General features: G+C 39.3%; 1 protein-coding gene across 1 annotated transcript in view; it reads right to left on the bottom strand.

Annotated features, from left to right (window-relative positions):
- Nucleotides 1-7,645: 7,645 nt before the first annotated feature.
- Nucleotides 7,646-26,636, bottom strand: part of zw10 (zw10 kinetochore protein) — a 42,073-nt gene continuing 23,082 nt past the window's right edge. The window contains exons 11-16 of the mRNA XM_059956841.1: nt 21,035-21,106; nt 19,114-19,283; nt 15,122-15,252; nt 10,739-10,870; nt 9,239-9,441; nt 7,646-7,932 (exon numbers count right to left, since the gene is read on the bottom strand). Coding sequence (XP_059812824.1) covers nt 7,812-7,932; nt 9,239-9,441; nt 10,739-10,870; nt 15,122-15,252; nt 19,114-19,283; nt 21,035-21,106 — 829 coding nt within the window. The 3' untranslated portion in view covers nt 7,646-7,811. The remainder of the gene's footprint in view (nt 7,933-9,238; nt 9,442-10,738; nt 10,871-15,121; nt 15,253-19,113; nt 19,284-21,034; nt 21,107-26,636) is intronic.

The following is a 26,636-nucleotide window of genomic DNA, read 5'->3' as shown; positions in this document are numbered from 1 at the left end:
TAATAGAATCCAAAAATTAAATGAGTATATTATCAGTTCAGCTTCTAATGAGAATAGCACAACGTTTATATCTACACGGAGACTCAATGCCCAATAGCTGGCATGGGAAATGTCAGAATGACTTTTACATAGATTAAAGGCATAGGGCTTACATGATCAAATCAAACTAAATGTGGTATCTTGTGTTACTTTTTCCTTGGTAAAATCTTGGGCCAGTTGTGAAATATAACTAATTGCTAGAAAAAGAGGAAGTAAATAAATTATACAGTATTTAACAACAATGGCAACTGAAGGAAAAGTTCTTGCTTATTAAGAAACCTCATCTATTTGCTTGATCAGAATCAACTACAAATTTGTTTTAATGGATTTAATTGTGAATAAAGATAATTAATTATGTCTTTTCTGGAAGTGGAACTATTGACCTTTGGGGAAAATATTTCATGTTATGAAGAAAGTAATTATTTCACTGAGGAGCAGTCAGTGCTCCTATTTAATTGTTCATTAATGCTAATAGCTGCAGTAACTGCAGCTTAAACCACAGTCCCATGGCTGCTGGCCTTCATATTGAATCATGGCTGTATACAAAGAAGCTATTCAGCTATCAAGTGCAAGTCAACTGTATTGCGAGCAATCTCATTTGTCCTGTTCCCTGCTCTTTCCTACAAGTTATTTCTTTCAAGAATGCCAACTGACCCCCGTTTCCAGGCATTGAGTTCTTTATCTTATTTATACAGCATGCAAACAGGCCTTTCAGGCCCAACAAGCCCACACCGCCCAATTATACCCATGGTGGTTGTCCGTTGTATCCAACAATGACAGGAGACCTGTGCAGGAGAGTTTTTAAAGTGGAAAAGCCATTGCATTGGGGCAGTTCCCCTCTCTCGACCTCAGAAGACCGAGTAGTTGTCATAACTGGGATCTTCCTTGGTTGCAGAACCACCTTCCTGGTCATTGGATTCTCTCTGTAGATCTCATCCACCCAGTCTGCCAGAGCTGACTTCACATGCTAGGCCAGGCATATCCCTATCTCACCAGGGTATGAAGCCTGCCAACTACCCTCACCTGGTTTAGCCCACCTGACAAAGCTGTGTACCGGGATGTGGCCACTGACGCATGCAACAGCTACTTGAAGCCACAGGTGACAGCTGAGTGTCCAGTGGGGACCAAAGGTGAGTGAACTGCCCCAGAATGAACACAAGTCCCTTCACCAAAGGTACTACTTCTCCCAGGGCACCCTATACACCCATGTGACTGATTAATCTACTAACCCGTTATTCTTTGGAATGTGAGAGGAAACCCTCGCGGTCACAGGGTGAATGTACAAATTCCTTACAGAAAATGACAGGAATTGAACTCAGATTGATGATGTTGTAATAGCATTACACTAACCTTTAAGCTACTACGTGGCAATGATTCAGATCTAAAAGTTCTGGATCAAAGCCACACTCTAATACACTTAAAACATATATTTATTCCTATGTTTCCTATATCTTAGTCTTCACATTTATGTCCCCTGGTATTTGAAGCATCATCTGATGGAAACAGCTTCTCATAAACCTGTTTTATGATCACTCATGATCTTGCCTATCTCTTTCAAATCTTCATGGATTGTACTGTGGATGCTTTCTACCGTAGCACAAATTGTTTGGCTGAAATTGCTGGCTTGGAATAAGCAGGAATTAACATCTAAATTTTGGTGACTGTTTTGCTCAGCTTCAGCTAAGTGTAATAGGTTAAAGTGGAATATTTCCTTTTTCAGTCTATGTATATAAGCTATCTTATGCATCTATATTCATTGTGTTCTTTATCTTATTGTGTTTTTTGTGCTGCATCAGATCTGGAATAACAATTACTGTATTCATCTTTCCAGTCTGGAAATGGCATTAAATAATCATGAATCTTGAATGAGTTGAGAATGTGCCTGGACGCAAATATTTTTTTTAAAAATAACATTACATTATTAGAATGATGAGCTGCTGAGAAAGAAGATCCTTCAGCAAAGCTTGCAAACACCAACATATTCATTAGCATAGCCAACATTCAAAAGCTACTCACAAATGAAAATTACATCTAAAATAACAGTAAATATTTAGACTAGAAGATTTAAAGTAATCAAAGTTTAGAGGAAGGGTGATGAGAGGCCAGATCAAATTTAATTTACAAAGGTCAGTATAAAGGGCAAAGGCCATGAAGAGAACAGAAACAATTACAAATATTCCTTGATTTATAAAAGGGTTACGCAGTTGTAAACAAAATGTTTTCTAGCAAGAACTCAAAAACACAAGAACTCTGGGTGTTTCAGAGCTCAAGAATTTTGTAAAAAAAAACAAACCATTTAAAAGTAAGAAGCTTTATTAAAGCTTCTTATTTAATGCAAGAAGCTTAAATAAGAATATTTTGTTAACGATTAAAATCTTAAGCTATAATAAAAACATATATGACGATCCCCTTCAGGGTATACCAGACAAGACTCTGATTAATCTTGACAGGATGGATATGGAGAGGATGTTTCCTCTTATGAGAAAATCTGAAAAAAAATAGGGTATAAAATGATACAAAATAAATGCTTGGCCATTTAAGAATGAGAGGAAGCAATCTTATCCTCAGAGGATAATGAGTCTTTGGAATTACCTTTCTCAAGGATGGAAACAGACTCTTGATAAGAGGATGAAAGGTTACTGTGATAGGCAAGAAATAAAAAGCAGAGGCTGCAAACCTATCATAGTCTTAAATGCGTTAATGGTGGCTACACTTATTGAAATGACAGTGGGGGGTGGTGAAGAAAGGGGCAGATTTTCTGCTGGTTGTCAAACAGTGATGGTCATGAATCCAAGTATGGATTTTGTGCTATTGGTAGCGTGGGTTCTTCCTGTGTTGCTCCTAGATAGCTGATGAACAAAGCTTAACAGCATCATTTTAGATCTGGTCAGTTCTTTTTCATTGGAAATATCCTGATATCAAATGGCCACATTTAATGTGCTAATATATTCTTTGGAGATCATATTGTTTATGCAATGTAGGATATACTAAAATATTTCTTGGAGTGAGCCAATTTCATGATGGCTTCTTGCTCCTCCTGTGATCTTGGTTGTTCAAACTCTAACAGACTTTCATTTGAAGATGACACAGGCATTCTTCCATATTCGCAACTACATCTAACCCAGCCTCATTTACCAATGTCTTCTTGTAAATTTTCCTGCTTTATAAACTTACATGAGTTTAACCTACACTACTGGTTGAACTTTTCCCACACTCTATTCATTGTTGTACAGGTTACAGCATCCCCAGAGGTACTTATATATTCTATGTCTATTTCAATATTGTATCTCACCCACTAATTCCTGAAACATGGGTCTGTCACTATTATTTAACTCCAGAACGATTTTGTTTAAATACACCATAAGCAGCTAGTCTTGAATCCATGGTCCATAAGAATAAACTGATGCTGGGGCAAAAATGCTAATAAGCAAAGCCAGCCAAATGCTCAATGCTAACCAAATACTCAGACACATTATCATTGAGCAAGACTCTGTTGTCAAAATTATTCCTCAAATAATATGCCTATTGATTTTGAGTAGGTGATTTTAACTTTCCACATATTGATTGGGACTCCCATATTGGAAAACGGCGGGCATGGGAAAGAGTTTGTCAAATGAGTTCAGTAAAATTTTCTTGATGAGTACATCTAAGTCCCAACTAGAGAGAGTGCGATACTAACTCTCCTATTAGGGAATGAGACCAGGCAGCTGACAGAAGTCTGTGAAGGGGAATACCTTGAATCTAGTGTTCATAATCCTATTAATTTCAAGGTAATTATGGATACAGATCTGGCATGTGCATATTGGGACTGATTGTTTTCTGGCAAAGATATACTTGGTAACTGGGAGGCCTTCCAAAAGTGAAATTTTGAGTGTACAGACTTTGTATGTCCCAGTTAGGATAAAAGGCAAAGGTAACGGGTTTCAGCAACCTTGGTTTTTAAGAGATATTGAGGCCCTGGTTAAGAAACAGGTGTATTGCAGGCAAATGAGGTACGAGGAGTCTAAGAAATGCAAGAGAGCACTTATGGAGGAAATCAGGGGGTTAAAAGGCATGAGGTTGCTCTAGCAGACAAGGTAAAGGAGAATCCTAAGGACTTCTACAGATATATTAAGAGCAAAAGGATAATCAGGGACAAAATTGGTCCTGTGTTCCCTTAGATCCTGTGGGAGGCTAGTGAAAAAAATGCAGGGGTCCTAGCAGATATTTAAAACATCTTTAGTCACGGGTGAGCTGCCAGAGTATTGGAGGATAGGTAATGTTGTTCTGTTCTTTAAAAAAGGCTCTAAGAATAAGTCAGGAAATTACAGGCCTGTGAGACTAACATTAATAGTGGGCTAGTTACTGGAAAGTATTATAAAGGACTGGATATATGTGTATTTGGGCACAGAGACCGATTAGGGCTAGTCAGCATGGGTTGTGCATGGTAGGTTGTCTCTAACCAATCTTACAGTTTTTAAGGAAGTTACCAGAAAAGTCAATGAAGGCAGGCCAGTGTTTTTTGTCTATATGGCCTTTGACAAAGGTCCCACATGGGATGTTGGTCAATAAGGCTCATTCGCTTGGCATTCAAGATGAGGTAGTAAGTTGAATTAAATTTTGGCTTTGCAGAAGCCAAAAAGTGGTTGTAGATGGTTGCTTCTCTGACTGAAGACCTGTGAATAGTGGAGTGCCGCAGGAATCGGTGTTGGGTCTGTTAGTTATCATCTATAATCAACCATTTGGATGATAATGTGGTAAATTGGATCAGCAAATTTGTGGATGACACCAAGATTGGGGCTATAATGGACAGCAAGGTAGACTATCAAAGCTTTCAGCAGGATCTGGACCTGTTGGAAAAATGACTGATGGAATTTAATGCAGAAAAATGTGAGGTGCTGCACTTTGGGAGGAGCAACCAGGCTAGATCTTACATGATGTGGGGCAGGGCACTGAGGAGTGCAGTAGAACAAAAAGAATCTGGGAATAAAGATCTATAATTCCTTGAAAGTGGCCCTACAGGTAGATAGGATTGTAAAGAAAGCTTTTGGCAGATTGTCTTTAATAAATCAATGCATTAAGTACAGGATTTAAGATGTTGAAATTGTGCAAAATATTGTCGAGGCCTAATTTGGAATATTGTGTCCAGTTTTGGTCACCAACCTACAGGACTTTAAGATATGAGCAGAATTAAGCCATTTGGCCCAATGCATTTGCTCCACCATTTCATCATGCCTGATCAAATTTTCCTCTCAACCTCAATCTCCCTTCATGCCAACCAATCAAGAATCTATCAACTTCTGCCTTAGATATATATAAAGACTTGGCTTCCACAGCTACATGTGACAAACAATTCCACAGATTCACCATTCTCTGGCTAAAGAAATTCCTCATCTCTGTTCTAAAAGGACGCCCCTCCATTCTGACGCTGTGTCCTCAGGTCTTAGACTCTCCCACCATAGGAAACAGTCTTTCCACATCCACTCTATCAAAGCCTTTCACCACTTCATAGGTTTCAATGAGATCACCCCTCATTCTTCTGAATTCCAGTGATAAGGTTGAAAAGAGTGCAGAGAAAATTTACATGGATGTTGCCAGGACTTGAGAACCTGAATTACAGGGAAAGGTTGAATAGATAAGGAATTTATTTCCCATAATGTTTGAGGGGAGATTTGACAGAGGTGTACAAAATGTAGATGGTGGAAAAAGCCTGCTTACACTTACCCCAAGGTTGTGGGAGACTACTAGAAGTTATGGGTAAAAGGGGAAATGCTTAGAGAAAACTTCTTCAGAGGGTGGTGAGAGTGTGGTGGATGTGGGTTCAATTTCAAGTAAGTCTTGATAGATACATAGATGGAGGGGGATAGAGGGAGATGGGACTAGGGAGATTAATGGTTTGGCACAGACTAGATGGGCCACAGGCCTGTTTCTGTGCTATAGTTTCTATGACACTGTTGAAATGTTCAAGCAGCTATTACAGCTTCTAAGTATTGGTATGTTCTCATCTACCACTATGTGTTCCTTTACATTTTGTAATAATAGCTTCACTTATCACTGGATCATCAAAACTAGGGCTTGTGTTGATTCTGATTTTCTAATCATACACAATCCTTTTTCTCTTTTCTCACTTAAATCAAGTGTGCCTTTTGTAAAACAATGCACTTCCAAGGGTAGCATTCTAGGCACCAACCTATATCATCTTTAAGGCTTGCCCATTCACATTGTCACAGAGCAAAACATAGAAACAGGCTCTCCAATCCAAGGCTAGCATGCCAACCAAGTTGTTTAACCAAGCTAGTTTAATTTGCTCAGCCCATCCTCCTCTAAACCTTTTCTATCCATACAATCTTTTTAAAAACTGTTGTATTTGTGCCCATTTCTACCAGTTCCTCTGGCAGCTCATTCCTGTGAGGAAAGAGTTGCACCTCAAGGGACCTTTAATATCTTTTTCCTTTCACTTTAAATCAGTAACTTTTTTATTTTGGACTCCCTTAGCTTAGACAAAACTCTGCCTATTCACTATATCTATGCCTCTCATAACTTTTAAAACTCTACAAGGTCACCCATCGCCTCTTACAATCCAGAGCAAAAAATGTAAATATAACCTAATACAACCAAGGCCACCAGGCCCAGTATTATCTTTTGAAATTTTATTTTTGAATCTCTCAAGTTCAATGACACAGGACAAACAGAACTGTATGCAGAATTACAAATAAAAACTTTTTGGCACTTTGCGTAAAGAGCTGGGATGTTATGCTAGAACGATACAGTTTTCAGACTGATGACAGCAAATGTACCACCTTGTCTGTGTCACCATCTTCAAGGAATTATCTACCAGCATCCTGATGTCTCTGTTCTAAACAATCCCTAGGGCCATACCAGCTTCTGGACAAGTTCTGCTCTGGCTTCTTTTACTAAAATGCAATACCGCATATTTATCAGAATTAAATACTTCGGGCCAGTTGATCAAGATCCCATTACAATTATCAATAACTCTTCACTGAGGATCACACCACCAATTTTAGCATCAATGCAACAGGCTTTAATGCTCAAAAACTTCACTATTTCACTTCATTGCATCATATATGGAACTGCCATGATTCCTTAGCACAGGAGCAAACCTTAGAACAAATGGGGCATTATGAAGCACATTAAGAGGAATATAACAACTTCTGAAGAATTACCAACACAAATGGACCACTGATTTCTCTGCAATATGATCAAGGAGGAAACACAAAATACATTACAGACAAAAGATTGGTTTACTTTTCATTCTAGCAAAAGTACTTTGCAAAGCACAGTCTCATACACTGATAGCCTAACCCTATCCTAATAGTATTACAGCAAGAAGTTCATCAATTAAGGAATAGCTGTAGGAATGAATAACTAGGAGGTAGAAAATAGTTGAGTTTGTATTCATAAAAGTGCTTAGAAGTGAAACAGTCAAAACAAAGGTTTTGGTAGTTGTGTTTTTGGAATATATAAAATAAACTCCACCATTCCAGCTGTACTAAAGAAATCCCAATAACAACTAAGCTAATCAAAGTTAATGAAAAATCTCTTATTGCAATACAGTACTTGCTCCAGTAACTGTCAAAGAGCTATATAGAGAACAATTTCAAAAATACAGATTATGTAATCTTTTTATTCCACAGAACAAGGTTCTTGAACATCTCTATAATATTCTACAAATGTTATAAACACAAGTAGATTGAAAAGGTAACGCTTACAAGATAAATACACATTTCTTAACATATGATTTATTGAATGCATAAAAAAGCCATTAACTATGTTCATTTAATTTTAGCCAATGCTGCCGCTCTTCGCTCAGTGTTCTGAAATAGAGCTCGGATCAAATTCTTTGCCTCAATCGGAGAAAATTCTGCTGCAAATGGGCCCTTGCCATCAGTCCACCTACACATAAAATAAAAGGAAATTTTAAAATTTATTCAAGCTACTAATCCATTACAAGCTTGGAATGAAAATAAGCAAATTAGTTTTCAGCAGCCATTCCAATTGATTATGTTGTACTTTTGATCATTTGGTGACAGGTTATTGAAATCAAGAAGTGATTCTGTCACAATCTTACAGAACAATAGTTTCACCCCATTTAAAGGAGTAAATAGGTCCTTTCTAACTTTTAGGCAAGGATTACACACAAAATGCTGGAGGAACTCAGCAGGTCAGTTGACCATTCATTTCCACAGACGCTGCCTGTCCTACTGAGATCCTCCAGCATTTTGTGTGTGGTGCTCTGGATTTCCAACATCTGCAGAATTTCTCGTGTTCAGGCAAGGATGCCAAGATTCCGACAACAATGCTGACAAAGTGATGAATACAATTCTTCATGTGGCTGGAGACTAAACAGCCTTTTATCTTACTGATGATAATGGGAAACCAATAGCTCAGGAGGTATGTTGTTCATTATCTCATCATCATTACTTCAAATGTAATAAGGATCTTATAAAGGTTGTATCAATTTGATGAAGGCAGTTAGTTTGCAGTTATGTACAATTATCTCTCTTGTTCAAGATTAGCAAATGTACTTTTGGACCAATCTCTTTAGGATCACAATCATTCCCTGCCACATTTACTGAGGGCTGTTAGGTGAGCCAACATTAACATTCAAGAGGACAACGTCAGACTGCAACACTAAAGACACAAATTGTATACTCTCCACGTCTCCTCTATATAAACTATTGAATAATTTATCCTTTCATACACAGCCTCATTCAATTCTACAATTTACTTTTCTTTCTAAAGGTGGAGTTGAATAGACTCCATAATTTATAGTCAACTGCAGACATAATCCCTTCCCTGATCTACAAAGTGTACATAATAGACAGAAAAGCATGAGCAAGTTAAACAGTAATAGTCATTTAGATATTCTGTATCAAAGCAACTTCTCTGTACTTTGCATATGCAGACTCTAATCTCCCATTAGCAAAGAACAAAAAAGTGCACAGCTAGAAGTGTGGGGTGGGGGGAGAGAAAGAAAATATCAAAGAGCTATATAACTTGTGAAATGAGCATTTACTGATACATGACCAATTGCTAATTTGGCCAATTCAGCTTAATCATCGAACCAACATTTATTCAGAAGACAAAGAAGAATAACTTCAGTAGAGAATTCGTTTAATGACAAAATCTAGTGCCATATTCTCCTTTACTGGAATGATGCAAGTTTATCTAACAGCTTATTTATAATGCAAGGTCTTACCTGTCCACCAGCTCCTGCAGGCTAGCCTGGAGAACTATCATTAGCTCCTTGAATTTCAGCCACTTTGGCACATAAATTGGTATCTCTTCCTGAAACTTTTTGTTTTTGCTTTCTTCAAGTAGTGGTTGAAAAATTCCAGGCCCTTCTTCAAGTATAGTTTTACATAATGAATACAGACCATCAGCACTTTCTGAAGTAATGTCCTGCAAAACACAAGGAAAAATACTTTATAGAAAACTCCTACCATAGAAAATCTGTTTTAACAATGACATGACAGGGAGATACATCATTCAAAATCTGTTTGAATTTGGTATGACTTTGCTATTATAGAAACACCCATTTCAATTGAAGATTGTAGATTTGTATCTATTCCAAAGGTGCATAAGATGACTTGAACAAAGTAAATTTGCCAAAAGATAGTGAAATTAAATTGTGATTAAATAAATCTGGAGTTTAGATAGTAGCCTTGACTGGCTAGTCTGAAGGGCCTGTATCAATACTATATTTATTATTCTATGACTAAACATTATAAACAAGTGGTAACCATCCATGTACAGTGGGATACTTTGGGACCAGTGCATTTTGCCTCTATTAGCCAAAGTTTCATGAAACCAGTCAAAAGATGTAACAAAGGCAAACTACCGCTAAACTGAGTAACAAATTATGCATTTAAATGAAATACAGAATAAATTAGAATACTACTACTACTGTATTATAAACTGTGTATTAGTTCTAATAATTATTGATAGAAGAATTTATCACTGCCATGCTCATTTGATTGTAAATGAACAAAATCAGTGCAGACATCTAGCACAGATAATTCATGGACTTCTTACTTAAAGTCAAAATAAAAAAGACAAAATGATCAAAACTTACTGCTTTTTGAATCAGCATCCATCAGGCCAAATGGATAACATAACACAAGCACATGCAGCTGGCACTATCAAAAAACTGTTTGCTCCATAATATCTAATGGCCGTTTCTGGCACCTCCAAGCCTGAAAGCTTGAAACTACAATGAGCAAAACAGCACTGAATTGTCTTTACTGCTTTATTTCTTCCCAACCATCAGTGACAAAAAAAATCACTGCTAACTGATCGGTCCAGGCATGCTGTAGTGTCCAATGGCCACATAATGGACACAACTAGTTAGAAACTGTTCAGCAACAGTGTCCTGCCCAAATGAAGAGGCATAGTGTCACAAATAAATGAAGAGAATCCCGACTATTTTAACCATTTAACTTTAGTTCTCTAAGAGTTATCCCCAAATAGACAGCTGCTCCAATTAGTCAGAATCCACTGCACTAAGGTTTGGAAAGGGCTATCTAGTATGCCAATATCCTTCATGGAAAGAAATCTACTTTTTCCTTGTTTTGGCCTATGTAAGAAAAGTGTTCATTCTTAATGGAAACTGGAGGCAATATACACCACCATTTCCAGCAATATCCACATCTTTCATTAGTATCACAAGAAAAAAAATTTCCCATTTTGTTCTAATTACCTCCAACACTGTGATCTTGTTCACAATATCAGTGATTGCAGTATTAAGCAAAGTACCCAAGGCTTTGCAATATATGTGAACTGGAAGCACATCTTGCCAAACTATGCCCAGTCGCTTTAACTGATGAATTACCTGTAAGAATCAACAAACTCTGTTAAAAGGTGGAATAGAACAGTACAACTCAAGCACTAGGTTAGGTTAATGGAACAAAGTTAATTATAGGGTTGCCCCTTAAGATGAAACAACTAAAAACAATTTGAATAGAAGCAAACTGGACAATTGTTAAAATCCATCAACTACCTTCAATGCTATGCTATACTGAAGACGGAATGAGTCTCATAGAAATGATCAAGTGGGGTTACATAAAACTGACACCAAACAGAACTGCGATTTGGTCATTTGTAACTCAAAGTTCAGTTCGTTACGATGTTGGCTCCCATTCTTGGGGCTCACCATCTGGCCATTTTTCTATATCCCAAGGCCTCAGCCTGGAGGATGAGCTCACCTTTGGGGTTCTGAGGCTCTGCAGCCCTGGAGACGAGCTGATTCCATGCTGGTGCCGCAGACTGAAGTGTTGTGGGAGAAAATGGAATATTGGGAACAGGGGATTAGCACACGGATTGCTCTCTTTCTCTTGTTGGAGGGAAGGAGTTTGTTGCCAATTCTTGAGTTGGAGAACTCAGAAAAAAGCAACACCTCAGACCTTAAATCAGCGAGTTGTTTTGGTTATGTCTCCCCTCTCAGTGAGTGACACCTCTCTGCCCATTTATAAGGGAGGGAGGGAGGGAAGGAGGGAACCTGGGGCTTGTAGAATAGTTGGGTGAACAATTAGTTTTTGTTGTACAGCAGATTATGGTCTTTCTTGGGGCTCTGTTATTTTATGCTTAGTGGGTGGAGCGTGCTGATGCTTTCTGCTGAAGTAAGTGGGGGAGGGTCGGGTTGATGCTTTGCTGCTGCTTGTGTGTGGGAGGGCTTTGGGGTTCTAAGGTTTTTATTGACACTCATCCTTTGGGGGCACTGCTCTCCTTTTGTGGATGTCTGTGAAGAACAAGAATTTCAGGTTGCATATTGTATACATTCTCCAATATTAAATGGAACTAATGTAGATCAAGGCATACAGTGTTAGCCATAGATTTCAGAGCCATTCTAGCAAGAACACAAGCAGGTGTATTCCGTAACAATGTATAATAATTGTAGTCTTAAGCCAAAAATAAAATTAAGCAGTAGAACTCTGCTCACTGTCTGCAATTGTATTGAGATACAGCTTGGAATAAGTCCTTCCAACCCTTTGAGCCACGCCACCAAGCTGTCCCCAGACTTAATCCTAGCCTAATCATGGGACAATTTAGTGACCAATTAAACTACCCATCAGTACATCTTTGGATTGTAGCTGGAAACTGGAGCACCCAGAGGAAACCCATGCAGTCACGGGGAGAATGTACAAAGCCCTTGCAGACAGTGGCAGTCATTGAACCTGAGCCGCTTGCACTGTAAAGCGTTGTGCTTACCACTACAACACTACCATGCCACGTTGTTGGGATTCTTTGTGTTGGCGTGTGGCCAAGTGGTTAAGGCGTTCGTCTAGTTATCTGGAGGTCGCTAGTTCGAGCCTTGGCTGAGGCTGCACGTGTGTCCTTGAGCAAGGTACTTAACCGCACATTGCTCTGCTGCTAAGCTGTGTGGGTCCTAATGCCCTTTCCTTGGACAACATTGGTGGCGTGGAGAGGGGACTCTTGCAGCTTGGGCAACTGCTGGTCTTCCATAAAAAAAACTTGCCCAGGCTTGTGCCCTGGAAACTTTCCAAGGTGCAAATCCATGGTCTATCAAGACTAATGGAGGTCTACATACCATGTCATGCTAATTCATTCTCATTCATCTGACCTAAAGAATCAATACAATATTGGCCACAACGCTGCATTTAAAGTTCAAAGTAAACGTTGTCAAAGTATGCATATGTTACCATATGTCATCACCCTGAGATTCCTTTTCTTGTAAGCATTCACAGTAGAACAAAGAAATACAACAGAATCAATGAAAAACTGACAAACAACCAATATGCAAAAAGCAAACTGTGCAATTACAAAGAAAAATAATAATAAAAAATACTGAGAACACAAGTTATAGACTTCTTCAAAGTGAGTGTATAAGCTGCAAAATCAGTTCAGTGTTGAGCTGAGTGAAGTTATCCACACTAGTTCAGGAACCTGATAGATGTAGGGTAATAACTGTTCCTGAACCTGGTGGTATAAGACCCAAGTCATCTTCATCTCCTTCCCAATGGCAACAGTGAGAAGAGAGCACAGCCTGTATGTTGGGGGTCCTGCTTTCTTGTGGTAGTGCTCCTTGTAAACATGATTGATGGTAAGGAGACCTTTTTCTGTGATGACTGGGCTGCATCTGCCACTTTTTGTAAGCTTTTCCATTCATGGACATTGGCACTTCAGTACCAGGCCGTGATGCAAACAGTCAGGATACTTTCCACTATGCATCTGTAGAAATCTGTCAAAGTTTTACATGCCCAACAGTTCAAACTATAGCTCCAGAATGAATGTCAGAGTGCTGCGTTAAGTCACTACAGTATTGCAACTTGTGAGCATGTAACCGAGAACATTTCTGTTTGCTAACAGTATGTTAAACAGCCATTAGCGATCAGAGTCAGACCTCCTTACTTTGTGTTGTCCAGTGTGTAATAAACTCTGCAATACAAATGGCCAACTGCTAGATAAGCTTACAATATACACTAAAAACACTAAATCTAATTGTGTATAAATTGAAAACACTGATAGTTTAGGTTGTTTTGAAGTACCCACTCCACCCAGTTTCAAATTCAGCACACTACAATATACTGAAATCAAACAAAAAATTCTTGGATGAATAAACATTCCAAGCGGTTGGGATAGATAAACATATTCAAATACTGTAGTCTCAAATGGAAGCTCAGTTATATAGTGTAATTATATACAGGAAATGCTGATATCACAAATCCAGTTTACAGTTCAAGAATCTATCAACTGATTTGATCTTGAAACACAGATGAATCTGCTTTGCAAGTCCAGAACTTCTTGGTGCTCTTTACACTTTTGCATTATTCCCCCCTTTAACCTGTAGGGAATTACCGCAGACAGCTGGTCAGTCTGGATAGATCAACAGCATAATCACTCAAAATAAATTCAAACAAAATTACAAAATATGACTTATGACTATTCTTCTAACATAAAATCAGAATAATACTCAAACACAAACTAGAGGAAAGATTCTGCATTTCATTAAACAAAATTGTGAATGTTTTATATGCTGGCAGATTTACAGTTTGCCCAAATAGAATTTAAAGAGCATAAACAGGCTAGTCAACCCTAATAACCCTTAGTATCCACAAGTTCCTTTTTACCTTCCTCAGCTATCCCATCCTTTATCCCCAAACGTGTATACCTCCTTTCCTCTAAATATTATAGTTAAATTGACGACCTCAAAATCCCTTTGTGCTAAATTATATCTATATATAGAGTGGACTGAGAGTGGGAAAGGTACAGGGAGAGGGCAATCATGGTTGGGAAGAAGAGGAAGGAGCAGGAAATACCAGAGAAACATTCTGCAATGATCGATAAACCAATTGCTTGGAATCAAATTACCTCGCCTGGTGTCTCAGAGCTGGGCGAGTCTGCAACCGCGCCACACCCCCCTCACCCCTGGCACTTCTTCCCTCACCATTCCCAACGTCCTTTGCTCCTGCCAGATTTCCAAACTCACTCTCTGCTTCACAAAGACAAATACAGTATTGTGCAAAAGCCTCAGGCACCCTAGTTACACAGGCACCTTTTACACAGTACTGTACATACTTTGTTAAGAGTCAAGAACAAATCGACTCATGTTTAATAGGATTTCAAAAGCAGCAAAAAAGGGAATTTGTTTTCATGCGAGAAACGATCATAATTTGGAATTCAATACCTGATACATAGGTGGAAGCAAATTCACAAAGGAAATAGATAAGAAAGAAGATGGCTGCAGGAAAAGGACCAGGGTATAGAACTAATTGGATTGATTTTTACCAGATGTCAGCTCAAGTTCATGTAACAAATGGCTAACGGTGGGGGGATTGGTAGGTGAATAATCAAAATCTAGACTTGCATTTCAGTCACCTCTCATCCATCTGTTTTCTGGAGAAAAACATCCCCAACTTACACTGCCCTTTCTGATCAGTAAAACTATTTCCTGTTGCAAATATGATTTTTTCTGCACTGTTCTGTACTGTCTTTTTTTGTAAAAAAGAGACTAGAACTTTTCCTGGTAAAGCATTTCAATTTTTAAAAACAATTCTTTAAACTGCATTTGTCAGTAAACTCTTTGGCACACTTACAAATGGCAAAAAAATACAGTATGCCTCACCTGCCGGACAGCTTTGTTTGCAGCTGAGTAATTATCTGCATCCTCCAAACTAGAATAATTTCTTGCAGTTGACAATCTTTCCAATAACTCATCTCTTTGGGTACACAACTGTGCCAAAAAGCATTCCGTTCCTAGCAAACAAAAGTAGTCCCATTTAAATGCAGGATTTAAAATAAAACAGAATATTTTTCTATAATGTTGGACAGATTTACCACAATACATTGTAATACTCCACTTCAATCAATTAATTTATATGTATTTCAAAGACAGCCGCATTATGCCAACTTCTAACTCATAACACTGACATTCCATTCCTAGCAAATTGATTTAATATTGGTTTTGTATCCTGGTCTTATTGTACAACTGGCATGTACAATGCAAGTGGTTTGAAATCCATTCAACCAATGCACATTGCTTTGCATTAAAGGCTTTGCAACAGATCTCCAGACAACAAAGGACATAACTAAAATGAGGACTGTAACTGATATTGATCAGTATTTACAACACATCCAATTTTCTCCCATCATTTGCCCCGGCATCCCCAATTCCTCTACTGCCAACCCATAATTACTGGCCACATACACAGGACTGCAAATTTTCAAAAAAGCTAGTCATCCAGGTTTGAGCGCAACATATGTGCCATGTCCCAAAATGTCAAACACAAGCACGGACAAATTTCAAAGATAAATGTGAAGTGTTGCACTTTGGTACGGCAGATGCAATGAGACTGTACACTGTTAAGGGTAAGACCCGTAACAGTGTTGCTGAGCAGAGAGATCTTGGGGTCAAGCTCATAGCTCCAGAAAGAGACTACACAGGTAGATAGGGTGGTTAAGAAGACTAATGGAATGCTTGTTTTTATTAGTAGAGGCATTGAGTTTAAAAGTCAAGAGGTTATGCTGCAACATTACAGAACTCTAGTTAAGCCAATCTGGAGTATTGTCTTCCCTTCCCTTCCTCCACCATCAACTCTGCTCTCAAACGCATCTCTCCCATTTCATGCACATCTGCTCTCACCCCATCTGCCTGCCACCCCACTCAGGATAGGATTCCCCTTATCCTCACCTGCAACCCCACCAGCCTCCGGGTCCAACATATAATTCTCCGTAACTTCCACCACCTCCAACAGGATCCCACTACCAAGCACATCTTTCCCTCCCCCACTTCTGCTTTCTGCAGGGATCGCTCCCTACGCAACTCCCTTGTCCACTCGTTCCCCCCCGCCCCCATCCCTTTCCACCGATCTCCCTCCTGGCACTTATCCTTGTAAGCAGAACAAGTGCTACACCTGCCCTTACACTTCCTCCCTCACCACCATTCAGGGCCCCAGACAGTCCTTCCAGGTGAGGCGACACTTCACCTGTGAGTCGGCAGGTGTGGTATACTGCGTCCGGTTCTCCCGGTGTGGCCTTTTATATATTGGTGAGAACGAACGCAGACTGGGAGACCGTTTCACTGAACACCTATGCTCTGTCCACCAGAGAAAGCAGGATCTCCCAGCAGCCACACATTTTAATTCCACGTCCCATTCCCATTCCGAAATGTCAATCCATGGCCTCCTCTGTCAAGATGAAGCCACACTTAGGTTGGAGGGACAACACCTTATATATCGTCTGGATAGCCTCCAACCTGATGGCATGAACATTGATTTCTCTAACTTCCATTAATACCTCCTTCCCCTTCTTACCCCATCCCTTATTTATCTCCCCCCCCCCTCCATTTTCCTCTCTTTGTCCCTCTCACAATCACTCCTTGCCTGTTCTCCATCTTCCTCTGGTGCTCCCCCCACCTCTTTCTCCCTAGGCCTCCTGTCTCATGATCCTCTGTATCCCTTTTGCCAATCAAATTTCCAGCTCTTAGCTTCATCCCTCCTCTCCTGTCTTCTCCTATCATTTTGGATCTCCCCCTCCCCCTTTCAAATCTCTATCTCTTCTTTCAGTTAGTTCTGACAAAGGGTCTCGGCCCGAAATGTCAACTGTACTTCTCCCTATAGATGCTGCGTTCCACCAGCATTTTGTGCGTGTTGTCTGGAGTATTGCCTACAGTTCTGGTCATCCCACTATAGATGCAGTAGAGGTTTACCAGGATGTTGCCTGGTTTAAGAGGGCATGTGCTACCGTGAGAGGCTAGACAAACTTGGGCTATTTTCTTAGGAGCGGCAGAACCCGAGGGGAGACCTGATGGAGGTTTATAAGATTATGAGAGGCATAGATAGAGTAGACAGGGAATATCTTTTTCCCCCCAGGGTAGAAATGTCTAATACCAAAGGGCATGCATTGAAGGTGAGAAGAGATAAGATTCAAAAGGGTAAGCTTTTTAAACTCAGTGTTAGATGCCTAGTGTGATAGTAGAGGCAAATACATTAGAGGCTTTTAAGTGATGTTTAGATAGGCACATAGATATGAAGAAGATGGAGGGGTATGGACATTAGGTATGTAGGAAGGATTCATTTTTAGGCATTTTTTGATTTAATTTTCAGCTGGTTCAGCACAACATTGTGGGCCGAAGGTTCTGCTCCTGTGCTATACTCTTCTATGAAACATAAAGCTCACAAAACTAGGGCAGATCTTATGCATCTACCACTGTCTACAGAACAACAGTATTCCAAGAGTCCAGATTTCTGTCATATAAAAAGAAATGAATGGCATGTGCAGTTCCACTGAACTTCTAACACCCAAGGTCAATTAGATAAGCTCAACAGACAACTTTAGCAGAGCTCTGCAAGTCGTTAATTTAGTTTGCATTTCTTTAAAAAAAAGCAGTTCTTTTTTCCTCTATATATTCATTGATCATGTATTTCATTGTACTGCCGCCACAAAGTTAACAAATTTCACAACAAATGCTGGTGATATTATATACCCGATTCAACAGACAAAAGTATTATATTGAGTTGACTGTTAAAATATGAATAATGGTGAGAAGACGATGGATTTGGAGCAGAATATTCATACCTTACACTCAGAGAGGGTTTATACACAGCAACATATGATACCAATAATTCAAGGCACAGCTAAACATTAAACCCATACAACAGAAACTCAACCTATGAGATCTTTAGGGGTTATGTTTAACTAGTGCAAGATAAGATAGTCTAAACAGACACTAACCCACTATGCATTTACAGGAACACGCAGAAAGCCTTCATCTACTCCTTAATGAATTTAGTGAGAGTGGTCATCAAGGCCAGAATATGGGCAATTTTAAGTTTAAATTAATTTTCAAAAATCAATATACTCATTTCACATTGACTTCCTTAGCTTGGAGTTCCTCCAGATTTTTTTTTTTTTTGCAGCTTGTGAATCCAAAAATGCTGCTACAGTATAGATTCCAAGTCTATATCCTGTCAAAAGGAACTATTCCCAGAATTAAGTTCAAATGAAATTCCCACAAAGCAAGAACTCATGTCACAGAAACAGCTTCGATATCAAAACATGGTTCCAATGTTTTGAAGGAGCAAGTTAGCTGTTAACTTAAGTTACAATGAATTAACTTGAAATAAAAGACCTGAGGTATGGAACTTTACTATAGTAGCAGAATCCAAGAATAGAGGGCACAGCCTCAGAACAGAAGGATGTCCCTTTAGAACAGAGGTGGGAGGAATTTCTTTACCCAAAGGGTGGTATATCTGTGGAATTTATTTATTTAGAGATACAGCGTAAACAGGCCCTTCCAGCCCAACTCATTGCCACAGATAGCTGTAGAGGAAAAGTCATTGGGTATATTTAAAGGGGAGGATGAAAGGTTCTTGATTAGTAAGGGCAAAGGTTATGGGATAAAGCAGGAAAATGGGGTTGAGGGGGATAATAAATCAGCAATGATCAAATGGCAAAATGGACTTGATGGGCTGAATGGCCTAATTCAGTTCCTACGTCATTTGAAACCACCTCCAATTAAATATTGCAAAGAATGAATAATAACTTGTGTATAAGCAAATGCTGCACAAATCTTTGACATGGTTCAAATATTCAGTGAACCAAAATCCAGTTACACACCTAATTGCCTAAAACTTGGCACAAAGTCTACAAAGGTTGCTGTTCCATTGCACAAAGGGTTCGGGAGACTGCAATGGAACTGATGTCCCAGGGTAATCAAGTGGTGGGCAATGTACATACAATTGTTTTGATGGATAGCAGCCAGCTGGGGCAACTTCTGCAGTGTCTCCCTAAATTAAAATAAGAACAGAAAGGTTGAGAATCCATCATAACATGGTATTTTGCAGAAACAACTACACAACAATGTACACAGATGTTGTCATTTAATAAAAACAAATATAAAGTCATGCTGAAGTAGCAGTGAAGATCAAAAACCAAGTGCAAACCAGGCTTTGTCACTGAAGGCACTAACACAAAAGCAACAATAAACAATGTCCAATTTGGCTGTGGCAGAACAACAAACACAAGAGATTCTGCGGATGCTGGAAATCCAGAGTAAAACACACACACAAAAATGTTGGAGGAACTCAGCAGGTCAGGCAGTACCAATGGAAAAGGAATAAACAGTCAACGGTTCATGCTGAGACCCTTCATCAGAACTGGAAAGAAAGTGGGGAAAGGACTGAACTTGACCTGAGCTACTCTCAATCCAAGCCAAAACAGACCTGGAATGTCAGGGTTCAGATTGAATCAGAGAAAAAAATATCCTCTGGTGTCTTTCTCTTTCCTTTCCAGTCCTGATGATGGGTCTCAGCTTGAAATGTCAGCCATTTATTATTTTCCATAGATCTTGCCTGACCTGCTGAGTTCCTCCAACGTTTTGATTGTGGCAGAACAATGTTCTGGCTAATAATGTTACAGTACTGTGTAAAAGGCTTATGCACAAATGAATAGCTAGGATGCTCAATCCATCCTTGATATAATTAATATATATAGATTAAAGAGGCACAGATTGGCAAGTTAATTGGCTACTACAGAGTATAAGTGAGTAGGAAAATTTAAGGAGTGGATAGGAACATGGGGAAGAATAAAGTATGACGAATATAGGATAGTTTAAGTTTTGCATGATAGCTTACATGGACACTCTGTGGCAAAGGGCTTGTTTCCATACTGTGTCCCCCCCCCCCACCCCACCTCAATATTTCCATACACTCCAAAGCTAACATTTTGACAATGACCAAAAAAAAAGCATTAGGAAAAAGCCAGCTTGTTTTGAACAAGCCAGATAATTAGATTCTGGATGAGTTTGCAAATATAATTTCTACTTGTGCAGGTCCTCCCCAGGTTACCCAATCCCACTGCAAGTCAGAGAAGTCTGAAATGAGTTCCAGGTGGCAGAAGATGCTTGGAGCTTAGCATATTCATCCTTCTACTCTTCTAATCATTCATATGTATGAGCTAGACACAAATCATGCATTCATGAATTGGGGAGGACCTGCAAGTTTGATCAATTGCTCAAGAAGAATGCACCTTTGATGAGGTACAAGCTTTACTTGATTAATTCCTCAAATTTCGTTCCTTTGGAGAACATTCCTCGGAGTTTAGAAAAATGAGGAGTGTCTTCATTAAAGCAAAAGATTTGACAGGGAAGATGCAGACAAAATATTTCTCCAGGTTTGCAAATCTGGAAGTGGCACTCATCCTAAATTGAAATGGTGTGAATTTTTAAAAAAATTAATCATTTGAATTGTTCAGCGCAAAGATGTGGATGTTTGGCTATTTCAGAGATATGAGGAAGAGGAGGACAGACTTATGAGCACTAACAGAATCAGTAACACTGGGAGATGGAATTGAACCATAATCTTTCTGAAAAGCACAACAGGCAAGATGGCCATATGATCTATTATTTCTTCCATACAACAGTAAGTAATTGGATAACATTAGCAAATAGGTGGAGTAACTAAACTAATCACATAAGCAAACATTACAAACTCATCGGAAATGATTATATTTAAAAATTAATTAAAGATGACATACTTACTTGTGATAGGTTGGAACAACATCATAGAACAAGTGAAAAATGTTTCTAACTGTGTAGAACAACTGCACAGCACTGAAAAAAGCAAATAAAGTATAAATCAAATGTTCAGCAATGTAATTCAAAGGTTACTGAAGCAGCACTCTCACAATCGCTTAAAGCATGCTGGTGCGCCCTCTAGTGAATAAAACTGCAGACTGAACTTGAGCCGTGCTGCTCAATCCAAGCCTAAAAAGATCTGACATATCAGGGCTCAGATTGGTAATCAGGAAAAGAATTATAACCTCTACTCAACCAGAACTTTAAAAGACAAATCACTGCATCATTCAATGTTACTGTAAACAATTTACAGCATAGGACACCATGCCTCCCTTCATTTAGTTTTACTTTTTTTTAAAAAAAAGAGATGCAGCATAGTAACAGCCTTGCAATCTAATGAGCCTGTACCACCCAATTACATCCATGTGACCAATTAACCCATGAACAGTCTTTGGACCGTGCGAGGAAGTTGGAGCACTCGGAGGAAACCCACAGGCCACAGGGAAAACGTACAAACTCCTTACAGACAGTAGTGGGAATCAAACCAGTCACTGGCGGTGACTGCTAGCTGCTACATTACCACACCATCTATGACACTCAAGAGTTACCCAACATAACACTAACTTCCAGTACTGGGCCTATTGCCTTGCTGCTCAATACTCTAAATATTACCCACAAAGTTTGGTTTAAATATGATATGTAAATATCTGCCCACTTGATCAATTTGTTTAAATCTATGCTCCATCTTTTAATCCCTCTGCTAGAAGAACAGGTCCTTCTTGGGTTATCAAGCAGGCCACATTATCTGGATTATCAATTTTGATATTTGATAAAATGTATTTACTCAGTATTTCTCTCACCAAACAAAAAATAGCCATAAAATTAGAGTGGGAGTAAGCTGGAGGGACGTCAGAAAATATTCTACACCCACAGACAATGAAAATCTGAATTAATTTTCCACAAGCGTGAAAGTCAGCTGAGAGGTACTAACACAAGATAACCAGTTATTTGCTAATCACAGAATCAAAGGTTGGTATGAGGATTTGAAATGCTGAAGACCGCGTCCTAACTAAATGCTGGATCAACCCTGAGTTAAACATGTAAACATTGATAATATTAATTTCATTAAAGTATATATTGGCTACTTGACCATTAAACAGCCTGAAAAACTGACCTTCACTGAATAATCTACCCAAATGTGACCTGCATAATGCGACAGTAAACCCCCTGGCTTTTCAATACCAGCTGAACAGAAACTTGAATGAACAAACTTATTCGGCCACCACAGCAGCACAGTAGTCAGCATGACAATATTACAGCTCAAGGGCACTGAATGTCGGAGTTCAATTCCTATAATCTCTGTAAGGAGTCCATGAAAAGTGTAGGTTTTCTCTGGATGCTCTGACTTCCTCCCACAGTCCAAAGACATACCGGCTAGGAGATTAATTGGTTCATTGTAAATTGCCATGTGATTAGGCTAGGGTTGCTGGTGGCATGGCAGGGTTCTGCATTGTATCTCTAAATAATAAAAATAAAATTTAAAAATCAAAGTAACATGAATTGACTGAAAAATGTCACAACTATAAAAGCAATGGAACATAGCACCACCCATAACTCTTCCTGAACCACAAGTTTGAGGCACCTCTGCTAGAAAAAATCTCTTAAGAAAAATATACAATGTACAATGAAACTGACATTAATCTCAATAATGTCACATTTGTAGTGACACTAAGGTAATGCCACAACTGCAGTGGAAGATAAGAGGTCAAACATTCAAATGTCTGCTCATATTATCACCATTTTGTAACTGTAGACCAATGGTAAAATTTTCTCAAAACAGACAGATTTCTGTATGTATAATAAACATACTGTACATACAGTTTTCTTGTGAAGTACTATTCTTAATGTGATATTCTTCCTGGAATGTAAAGCTCCCTCATACATAGGTGAATAGAAATGTACCTTGGCAAATTGACCTAATAGTTGCATTAGTGCAACTTTAACTAGTGCCCAACAAGGCCCCACACTATCAATGTCTCCAGTGGGGCACTACAACTTTTAAGTTGGGAAATCTTATTTTATTCTGCAGTTTGAGCTTGAGGTATTGAGAAAATGAACTCCTCTTTTTGGTGCATCTAATGACATCAAATATTATCAAATCAAACAACAGATTTGGATCCACACTAATCAAATAATACAGCATTCACTTAAATCCATATGTCACAAATCTGTTGCCAACAGCCAGCCCACAGCTTTTGAAATTTAGAAGACCTGGTGGCCACATTTAGTCAAATGGAAACAGACCCTTTACCCCAAAAAGTGCAGACCAACAAAGATACCGATCCAAGCCAAACCCAAATATTTGCCAGTGTTTGGCTCATATAATTCTAAACTTTTCTAACCATGTACCAGTACAACTATTTTCGCTAAAGTGACATGACTGTACAATAGTCTTTAAATAAAAAGAAAAACTTTTAAAAAATTATAAAGCTCTTTTGGATGTCTTAAAATCATTGAAAAACATTAACTCACAAACGCTAAACACCAAGTTGAATTGATATCCCACTCAGTGATAAAAGATTACTCCTACACAGGCACACCCACATGCAATGAACACACAGTCATCTTAATTTGCTGATTTAAAATCACTCATGTTAAGACAACTAGTATAAACCTTGTCTGGAACATTATTCTGAAGTTTACATCAGTAACTCAGCACTCAGTTAACTAATGGGCATTATGTAAAACAGTCCCTTCACCTAATGTGAAAAGGTCAAATTAAGTCCACGTTCCAGTGAAGCACAAACTAAGTTGATATCATGCTGCAATGAGGTACATCACAATCATGTTGAAGTCAGCTTAGTTGGGTAAGCCTGGATGAGTTAATACCAGCAATCAAAATAGATTCATGATCAGCACAGAATGATGGGTTTCAACTGAAGTAGAACAAGTAAATCTAAAAGATGATCGTCACCTCAACCCACTAATCCACTCCTCCATGCCCCCAACCACCACTACTTTATCACCTGTCAGTCACATTATGCACAGACACTTCTGTGCCAAGTGTCACTTTATGCATGTACAATCAGTCTAGTACTGTATACAAGCCTGGACTCCAGCAGCCAAGCTGAAGTCAGTGCTGCCCCCCAGTGTTCAGTCAGCAGAAGACAAGCTCTATTGTGATCTGCAGATTTCAATGGCAGTCAGTCAGTTGGTTGGTTTGAGTGTGAGGTCTCTTTTACTGAAAGGCTGTATCTTTCTATCTTATACATGCTATGTGTGCTTGTGCTGTCACCATTGGGACCGTGTTTTTCACTTTGACCCTGGAGTAACACTGTCTTGTTTAGCTATGTTCATGAGTACTCATATTTGGTTGGATGACAATTAAACTTAAATTGAATTGAAATTATGTATATTTATTGTGCTAGGGAAATGTTTAATTAGAGTAAGGGGAATTATGAGGCTATCAGACAGGAACTTGGAAGCATAAATTGGAAACAGATGTTCTCAGGGAAATGTACAGAAGAAATGTGGCAAATGTTCAGGGGATATTGGTGTGGGGTTCTGCAGAGATACATTCCAAACAGACAGGGAAAGGATGGTAGGGTACAGGAACCGTGGTGTACAAAGGCCATTGAAAATCGAGTCAAGAAGAGCTTACGAAAGGTTAAAAAAACTAGGTAATGATAGAGATCTAGAAGATTATAAAACTACTAGGAAGGAGCTTAAGAAGGAAATTAGGAGAGTCAGAAGGGGCCATGAGAAGGCCTTGGTGGACAGGATTAAGGAAAACCTCAAAGCATTCTACAGGTATGTGAAGAGCAAGAGGATAAGACATGAGAGACTAGGACCAATCAAGTGTGACAGTGGAAAAGTGTGTATAGAACCAGAGGAGATGGCAGAGGTACTTAATGAATACTTTGCTTCAGTATTCACTACGGAAAAGGATCTTGGCAATTGTAGGGATGACTTGCAGCGGATTGAAAAGCTTGACCGTGTAGAAATTAAGGAAGAGGATGTGTTGGAGCTTTTGGAAAGCATCAGGACGGGACGTACCCCAGGCTAATGTGGAAAACGAGGGAGGAGATTGCTGAGCCTCTGGCGATGATCTCTGCATCATCAATGAGGACGGGAGAGATTCCAAAGGATTGGAGGGTTGCAGATGTTGTTCCATTATTCAAGAAAGGAAGCAGAGATAGCCCAGGAAATTATAGACCAGTGAGTCTTACCTCAGTGGTTGGTAAGTTGATGGAGATGATCCTGTAAGGCAGGATTCATGAACACTTAGGCATAATATGATTAGGAACAATCAGCATTGCTTTCTCAAAGGCAGGTTTTGCCTTACAAGCCTGAGTGAATATGTTGAGGATGTGACTAAACACATTGACAAAGTTAGAGCTGTAGATGTAGTGTACATCGATTTTCTGCATGGAGGCCAGTGACTAGTGGTATGTCACAGGTATCTGTTCTGACACCCCTACTCTTTGTGATTTTTATAAATGACCTGAATGAGGAAGTGGAGGAATGGGTTAGTAAATTTGCTGATGTCAAAAAGGTTGGGGGTGTTGTGGACAGTGGGCTGTCAGAGGTTATAGTAGGACATCGATAGGATGCAAAACTGGGCTGAGAAGTGGCAGATGGTGTTCAACCCAGTTAAGTGTGAGGTGGTTCATTTTGGTAGGTCAAATATGATGGCAGAATAGAGTATTAATGGTAAGACTCTTGGCAGTGTGGAGGATCAGAGGGATCTTGGGGTCCCAGTCCATAGGACACTCAAAGCTGCTAGGCAGGTTGATTCTGTGGTTAAGAAGCCATACGGTGCATTGGCCTTCATCAATCATGGGATTGAGTTTAAGAGCCGAGAGGTAATGTTGCAGCTATATAGGACCCTGGTCAGACCCCACTTGGAGTACTGTGCTCAGTTCTGGTCACCTCACTACACGAAAGACATGGCAACCATAGAAAGGGTGCAGAGATTTACAAGGATGTTGCCTGGATTGGGGAGCATGCCTTATGAGAATAGGTTGAGTGAACTCGGCCTTTTCTCCTTGGAGCGAAAGGAGGTGAAAGGTGACCTGATAGAGGTGTACAAGATAATGAGAGTCATTGATCACATGGATAGTCAGAGGCTTTTTTCCAGGGCTGAAATGGCTAACATGACAGGGTGTAGTTTTAAGGTACTTGGAAGTAGGTACAGAGGAGATGTCAGGGGTAAGTTGTTTTTGTGGAGGCGGAAACAATAGGGTCTTTTAAGAGATTCCTGGATGGATACATGGGGTTTAGTAAAACAGAGGGCTATGGGTAAGGTAAGGACATGCTCGGCACAGCTTTGTGGGCCGAAGGGCCTGTATTGTGCTATAGGTTTTTTATGTTTCTAAAACAAATCAACGTAGGCGATAAGACCCTTAAAGCCTGCTTCACCATTTCATATTACCATGGCTGATCTATGCTGACCTCAATTCTCTTCTGTGTCATTTCAAGCATCTATCCAACCTCACTTTAAATACTTCTAAAGAACTAGCCTCCATCACACGCAGGGGTGGGAACTCCAGTAATTCATCATCTG

The sequence above is a fragment of the Hypanus sabinus genome, chromosome X2 (genome assembly GCF_030144855.1).
Source record: "Hypanus sabinus isolate sHypSab1 chromosome X2, sHypSab1.hap1, whole genome shotgun sequence".
In the NCBI taxonomy this organism is placed as follows: domain Eukaryota; kingdom Metazoa; phylum Chordata; class Chondrichthyes; order Myliobatiformes; family Dasyatidae; genus Hypanus; species Hypanus sabinus.
Note: the sequence above shows the minus strand (reverse complement) of the source record. Positions and strands in the feature narration are given on the sequence as shown.